This window comes from Triticum urartu, unplaced genomic scaffold, assembly GCF_003073215.2.
Source record: "Triticum urartu cultivar G1812 unplaced genomic scaffold, Tu2.1 TuUngrouped_contig_6235, whole genome shotgun sequence".
NCBI lineage: Eukaryota > Viridiplantae > Streptophyta > Magnoliopsida > Poales > Poaceae > Triticum > Triticum urartu.
The window spans coordinates 680-8,847 of record NW_024116979.1 but is presented as its reverse complement, the minus strand read 5'-3'; the positions used below and the strand labels follow the sequence as shown (position 1 = coordinate 8,847).

Sequence of the window (8,168 nt, the reverse complement as noted above, 5' to 3'; positions counted from 1 at the left end):
CACCGCGCGCCCCCCCCCCCCCCCGCTCCCCCGCCGAGCCCCGCCCCCGCCGTGGGGGGGTCCCCCGCCCGCATACTCGCCATCAAGAAGGACGGCGCCCCCAAGTCCGAGCTCCGCGAGCTCGTCGCGCAGATGTCCCTCCTCCTCATCACGCTCCGCCAGGTGCGTCTCGCGCCCCAAAACCCCGGCCCACCTTGCAGCAGAAACCCTAGCTCTAGATCCGCCGCTCCAACTCGACCTGGATTTTCTTTTTGCGCGCAGGTGAACAGGGAGATACTGATGGAGGAGGATAAGGTGAAGGGGGAGACGGAGGCGGCGAAGGCGCCCGTGGACTCCACGACGCTGAGGCTGCACAACCTGCTGTACGAGAAGAACCACTACGTGAAGGCCATCAGGTCGTGCCTCGACTTCCAGACGAAGCACCCGGGGATAGAGCTCGTGCCTGAGGAGGAGTTCCACCGTGCCGCGCCGGCTGACATCCGCGACAAGACGCTCGCGGCTGACACCGCCCACGACCTCATGCTCAAGCGCCTCAACTTCGAGCTCGTCCAGGTTGTGTACTGTTATCAGCTGCCACTTGCATAGGAGCTCTAACTATCATCAAATGAATTTGATGTGGTTTGTTCAATTGCCGGTCTAATGTAGTTGGGCCTTAATGGAGAGGGTGTCCATGGTTTCGTACACGCATGAAAAACCTAAATTCAGCTTGACAGAGAGCACACAAATGGTTTCATAGTGTGTTTAGGTTGTGGAACTTAATTGTAAGGATTAGAAAATGTAGCCGAGCTAACTGTTCACAATCTGAAGTAACTTTGACTTGGTACAAGATTGGTCTGATGTTAGTTTGATATCACAAAAGTAGGGAGGTTCCTGCTGCTTATTAGAATCACCTTTGGATTATTACTGTGTTCGGTTCACCACTCTACTGGCGAACATTTGTTTAATAACTAGAATACAATGTCTGCTGGGAACTCTATTTAACCTACCTTACATATACAATGCACCAGGTCAGTTTGCGTACTATTACAAATGTGTGTGAGGGTCCTTTGTGCTACTACTCTAATTTCATTCATGAATTCTGCAGATAGATTTTTCATTCTGCTATAAAATTGCTTGTCTCATGTGTTCTGAATCTGTGTGCCCTTGCTAGTCAGAAATCGATCATCGCTGGTTTGTTCAGGATTCGATTTCTGTCATCTAAAATATGTGTTAATTCTGATACAGCGTAAAGAGCTATGTGAGCGACATGAGAAATTGGAACAACAGAAGAACAGTTTGCTGGGGACAATTGCAAATCAGAAGAAGTTCCTTTCAAGCCTCCCATCGCATTTGAAATCACTGAAGAAAGCATCATTGCCAGTGCAGCAGCAGCTTGGGATGCTGCATACCAAGAAATTAAAGCAGCACCATGCAGCTGAGTTGCTCCCATCTCCTCTTTATATAACCTACACCCAGTTGTTAGGACAGAAAGAAGCATTTGGCGAGAATGTTGAAGTGGAGGTAAATGGAAGCACAAAGGACGCTCAAACTTTTGCTCAACAGCAAGCCAAGCAGGAAATGGGTATGTTATATCTGTTTGGAATGTAGCACATCTGATTAATGTGTAAATCTAGCATGCTATGTCTCCCTACACTTGTTCCTTTATTGCATTTCTCAACATTGCTGTTTCTTAATAGCCGAGTGGTCGTGTCCTTGCAAGAACAAGGACTTGTGGTCTTTTTCTAAAAACTTTTTTTGCCACCTTGGATGTATCCTATATAGTCTGTGCAAAATTCTTTTAGGCTTACTATTTTCACAACAGAGCAAAAGGAACGTGCTGGTCATGTGAGGCACTTAATAACCAAACATAATGTTTTCCTAGTGAATGTATTAGAACAGTTTGTGCTCTGTATTGCAGCATAGGCACATTTATCAAAGCCTTTTTAGAAGCTGTGTGATCTATAATAAATTTCCACTGGAAATGGAATAACATGCCAACAGTACACAGTTGCTGCTTTGTTCATCTTTACACTTGAGTTTCTGAGCAGATGAACACAGTCAGAATGAAATTGACTATGTGACAGTTTGTAAGTTATAACTTTGAGGATATTAATATTATGGATGAATTGTTTCTTATGTATCTGCAATAGCAGGCACTTTGGCAAATGATGATAATAATAGGATGGATGACGATGCAATTGATGAGGAAGAAGATGCTCAGAGAAGAAGATCAAGGTCTAGGAAGAGTTCAAAGGAAGCTAGTAATCCTGCATTAGCATATCAACTTCATCCACTCAAAGTTGTTCTCCATGTATATGATACTGAAGATTCTGGAACCAAGCGTCGTAAGCTCATCACTTTGAGATTTGAATACTTGGCAAAGTTGAATGTTGTCTGTGTTGGATCTGAAGATTCAGATGGGATGGACAGCAATATCCTGTGCAACCTATTTCCAGATGACACTGGCTTAGAGCTGCCTCATCAGGTGTGTTTTCTAGAGCAGCTTCTTTTCACATGTATACCTGTTGTTATTGAAGCTTCTGGTCAGCAGTTACATGCTTTTGTTCTTTTATGTCTTCATAGGTAGCATTTAGTTACATGTTTTTTGTTTATTTTCTGGCAGAAAAAAAGCTGTTGTGCATTATGATTCCAGATTATCCGTAGCTTTTCTCCATACAATCTAAAAAGGTGACCTGTAAATTTTATGCAGATGGCTAAGCTTTATGCTGGGGAGACTCCAAATTTTAGTGAAAAGGATTCACGTCCATACAAGTGGGCACAACATCTAGCTGGTATAGATTTCCTGCCGGAGGTTCCTCAATCTGTTGGGGATAGTTCTAACAGAGCATCGAGAAATGCTGATTTGTCATCTGGGCTTGCACTATACCGTCAGCAGAATCGTGCACAGACTATTTTGCAGAGAATCCGCTCTCGGAAAATTGCACAAATGGCTCTCACGTGAGTCACCTGCTCTACCATGTTTGCCGTTTGGGATGTCAATAGCCAAATCCGGATGATAGATCTTTACAGATGTCTGCATTGTACTTTGGCTGGATGATGCTTTTGCTTCATTGTACATGTCATTCTGAGACTTGCTGCATGAGTTAATGAAACATTTCCTGGGAAAAAATTGTGAACACCTTTTTACAGCTTCATGTCTTCTCTTTGATCTAAGCTGGTTCTTGTCAACCATCTTTCTCTTGCTACTTATGACTCCTATGCATATCTTGCTTGATTGAGTGCATCCCTTTGAAGTTTTTGGGTCTGTCATTTACAGGTGGCAACTTAATTACTTAACTAAGCTGAGGTGGCCTCAAATAGAACACGAGAATACACCATGGGCATCACGCACCCCATCGTGTAGTATGCATAGTTGGTCATTGACAGGCGTTTTTCCTGAGCCTTCGGCTCGTTCTGCTTTAGTGGTGAGTGGGCCTGCAGGAAGTGTTGACAGTGATTTGGAGAGAAGATCTGTGACAAATGGGCAAGAAACCGAGGGTAACAGAGAGGATGGTGAGCTTCCAATTGTGGTTCACGCTGAAGATATGCCAGATGGTTCTAAAGTATCACAGGCGGAGATCTCACCTGAAGTTCTAAACCATTCTAGAGGCTTATCTCTTATATCAAAGGGCTCTGCACCATCTAAGTTAAGCATCTCACACAGTTTTGGTAGAAATGAGGATGATCTTGATTTCTTAATGGACAGTGACAGTGAGTTGGAGGAGCTGGCATGTGCTGACCAAGAAACTGAGCAAGGTAACCTCACTATAGATAAATCCTGGGAGGATTATGCTTCCAGAGAGTTCACCATGGTCTTGAGTAAAACTTTGAAGAATGGTTCAAAAGTCATGCTGGAAGCCAAGGTAATTTTCCATCCACTCTTCCTATAGGCCTTGTTGCAAGAATCTCCATGTGCTTGCTTTCTCACTGCCGGTTCGCAATTGCAGATTAAGATTAGCATGGAGTATCCTCTTAGGCCACCGCTTTTCAGATTACAGATGGTTTCTGAAAAGACCGAAGATTTGAAATGGCACAATGATCTTCGTGCAATGGAAGCTGAGGTTTGTATTATGAGCTTCTTTCTCAAATTTTCATTCGTCGCACGTCTCTCATGGTTTCACTGCTCTTATGACTTGCAGGTGAATCTTCACATCCTCCGAATTCTGCCTCGGTCGTACGAGGACTATATATTAACCCACCAAGTTTTGTGCCTGGCTATGTTGTTTGATATGCATTTGGACGAGGATCACGAGAAAAGGAAAGTTACTTCAGTGATTGATGTCGGGCTTTGCAAGCCAGTCAGTGGAACCATGCTCACTAGATCGGTCAGGGGGAGAGACCGCAGGCAGACCATCTATTGGCGAGGTGACGTTTGCTCGAGTTATTTGTGATCTTGGTTGATTGCGAGTTGAGTTGGCGTGCATATCGTTTGTCATTCGGAGGAAAACGGAGATGCTAAAACTGCCTTTTTGCCTATGGCACAGAGAAACCTTCTTTCGGTACTGGAATTAACATGGTCTGACAGCAGTAGAAGCTGCCAAGCTTGCCCATGCTGGCTGGAGAGAGATGCTTCCCTGTTGCTCGACGATAGTTTTCTAACCATTATGGCATTATGATGTTTGATATGCAATCACAAGAATACCGAAACTCTTGGTGCACTTTATCTTGCTTGATGTTACATGGAACTTTGCAACTCCAGCAGACTTGGTCCGTGCAGCATCAAGCAACAGACAGATTGCATGCCCCTTGATGCTGCTGGTGGTGCTGCTGGTCAGACTTGCTTGTTCATGCTGAAATCTTCCAAGCCAGACAGACAGACGGGTTTCGTTCTTGCGATTGTGTAAATTATAAGTTCCCAAACTGTATGTTCAATCTGAACTACCAAATTGATGCATTTTTCTGTCTTTTTTCGTGTCTTCTAACCTATACTAGCTTTTCCCTGCGCGGCGGCACGCCGCGCCCATCCATACGGCACAGATACAGTTTTTTTTTATGTACTAAAATAACTGGTTCCTACACTACTTCAAGATAATACTTTGCAAAATATCATAGTTACAGAACAGCTAAAACAAACGGGCAAGCTCCTTGTCAAAAAAAAAAAAAAACGGGCAAGCTCCTTGTAAAAATAAAAACGGGCAAGCTAATCATCATCATGCGTGCGGCATGATATTAAACAAGGAAAATATGCTGGTACAGCTCGGAGAGACCATTTATTATTCTAGATCATCCGAGACCATTTATTATTCTAGATCATCCTTGTGTTGCCTTGTGCTGGATTAGTATTGGCGATATAAAGTGATAAAGAGCCTTCGTGAATTGTTGTACCCGTCCTACAGGAGGTTTTGTGTCTATGTATGTAATTATGAGATCCTCGGTATCCGAACATTGAGGATACATACGGAGCCGTACAGCATCACAAAAATCACCACAATTTTTTGCAACAATCTTCGTTTGTCTGTCAAGTTCGTCATTGCTGAGTAGCCACTTGTTGACGCGTCATGTTAAATTGCCATTGCTTTGTTCGCATTGGATTTTTACTCTGCACATTGGATTTGCCGAAAGTCAAACTTTGCTAAGTTTGACCAAATTTATATTAAAAATTATTAGCATCTATAATATCTAATAAATATAATATGAAAATATATTCCAAGATGAATCTAATGATATTGGTGTTGTTATGTGAATGTCTATAATTTTTTATATAATAAACTTGATCAAAGTTGGATGAGATTGACTTTGGACAAACCTAATATGCAAAGTAAAAAGGACCGGAGGGAGTACTGTAAAGAGTTTCACCCTAGTGACCTGAAGTGCATAGTAGTTATAGTCATTTATTATGGTATTATAATTGAGCATAATTATCACAGATGTAATCTAGAGCCACTTGTGCCGGGGATCCCTTGTGCTGCTTTTTCTTCGGCTTCATCTTGTGTGTCAGCTAGTTCTCCTTTGAAGGTTGATAACCTCGTAAATCATCTGCAGTACAATAAAAAATAAAATTGTGGATTAGAGGTAAATGCATTATTTTCTATTTTTTTGGTACTTCGGGAAGAATAAATAGTATAATGTGGTCAACTTCCTTGAATCTACGGTGCTTATATCATTTCATAATATGAGCTTGCACACAAGACTCGAATGGGAGTTTTGTAGGCCATTTCTTCTAGCTAGTTGTAATATTGACGTGGTGTATCGAAAAAATGCAATGGAAAATATCATCATGGTCTATACCCTGTGCAACAGTGCAAGGTACATGTACAGAAAAAATTATAGAAGAGGAGATCACAATACAGTAGAGAAAATCAGTCCTGCACCCTCACCAAAGTCTCTTGATCATGTAGATGATCTCTCTTTTTACTTCCCTCACCTGGAGACAAAGCCATGTTCAGTAATAACTTTTCTACAGTATTTCACTTGCTACGGTCTGTACTGTAGTGCTTGCTACTGCTTGTTCTGCAGTTTTTTCTTAGGTTGCTACAACCTATTCAGCAGTAGTTTTTAGCTTGCTACTGCCTATTCTTCTATTATTTGTTCGCTTGCTACTACATGTTCTGCACAATTTTTCTAGCAGTAAAGGCAGAGAGCAACGTATGCATCCTTGTCCCAGATCAATCTTCTTGTCCTATTTCGCGCCTCCAGCTGTAGGGTAAGGTTGAGCGTTGCTACTTACAACTCAGAATCCTTCTCCTCACTGGTCCTCCTCAAACCTCATGAATCTCAAACAGCCACAACATTGCAGCTCTGTTGGCGTGGCTTTGTTTTCATCAGATTCAGTAAGCTGCAGTTCAGGTTCAGCTTCAGGAAGCAGCAGAAATCATTAACTTGGATTTGGTTTCACATGAATAAGAAGCATTAGTGCATTACAGAAAGGGTATATGTTTGATCAGATTAAAAAAAATGTATATGTAAATCAATGCACACAGGTTGGTGTTTACAAAGTGAAGTCACTTTGGGCGAAAGAAGTGTAAACTACTAAACTCTAAACAGGCATCAGTACATATTTCCATTCTTATTTGTATGAAAGAAAATTCCACTCTGATTTCTTTGGGAACTCCTGAATACATATGTTGCTACATATAGGAGTGTTTCCTTCTATTTGTTTTCACATCAAAATCACCTTCTTGCTCGTCGTCGCTAATTTAAAAATGGAAAAATCAACCAAGATATAAGAGCAGCTACAGTAATCCACCTGATCTTGTCCACGGGATCAATTCTTGGGAAATGCAGATGCATCTCACGCCCAGAGATGAAGGTTCTCCTGACATTGCCATGATAGTACATGTCCCAGGCTCCCAGCAGCGGTATCCTATGATCTGTCCTCGTCAATGGTAATATGGCCGTTGTGAATTCGGCCGCCGCCACGCCATATGGGCTCGATCCGGCCTTCGCGCCATGATTGGAGCGCCTGGATGGGAGGAGGTGGGCGCAACAGTGGAAGAGGGAGCTACGCCGGCCAGCCAGGAAGGGGATGCGTCCCAGCGTTGAGAGCTCCGGCGATGCATCTGCCATCAATGAACTCAGGAACGATGGGTTTTACGTCGCCGATAATTTGGGAGACGTGCGCAGTGAGCTCAAGGGGAGGGGGACAAGAGCTTTTATAAGCGACTACGGCGGTGGAGCGGCGGCATGCTGTTGAGCGGTGAGCGGTGGATGTGGAGCAACCACAGGATGCCTGGCGAGCCTTTGACAGAGAGAGGGACACGCGGAGAAAATTGAGAGGGAGAAACGGGAGCCTATCACAAACTGGTGCATGCACACACAAAAAAAAATGCTAAACCAACCAACACAACTTGCACACACGTTCAAAAAAATTTGAAATCAAAACCTGAGCACACCATGCATTCCTACACAGCCATTTACCAAAATAATAGCACATGTCATGTACACAATTCACCATGGGTCACTTTCACACAAGTGGTTTATAGCACCTGGGTATTTTGCTACTATAACGGGAAAAAACAACACTCATACTAGAAGCTGATTTATAGCACCTGGGTGCTCCACACCCCTATACGAACATTAAATTCAAAAAAATACCGAGAAATTTGAAAAAAATCTGAGATTTTTGGATATCAAACCTGGGGTCCCGATCTACTGTGCGAAATTTCGTGAGAAAATACCAGGAAACGTATCTATGGCAAGAAAAAAAACTCTATGTATAGAAAAAACTGTTTGGATGGATTTTTGTTCGG

General features: G+C 42.9%; 1 protein-coding gene across 2 annotated transcripts; it reads left to right on the top strand.

Annotated features, from left to right (window-relative positions):
- Positions 1–64: 64 nt before the first annotated feature.
- On the top strand, positions 65–4,883 carry LOC125530328 (THO complex subunit 5A; the record flags this gene model as incomplete). 2 transcript variants are annotated; one of them, XM_048694727.1, is given in 8 exon segments in its annotated part: positions 65–162; positions 262–552; positions 1,225–1,561; positions 2,133–2,464; positions 2,690–2,937; positions 3,257–3,842; positions 3,927–4,040; positions 4,119–4,883. In XM_048694727.1, coding segments are annotated over 8 exon segments (2,258 nt in total), but the record flags the coding sequence as incomplete, so codon positions are not given.
- Between the last annotated feature and the right edge of the window lie 3,285 nt (positions 4,884–8,168).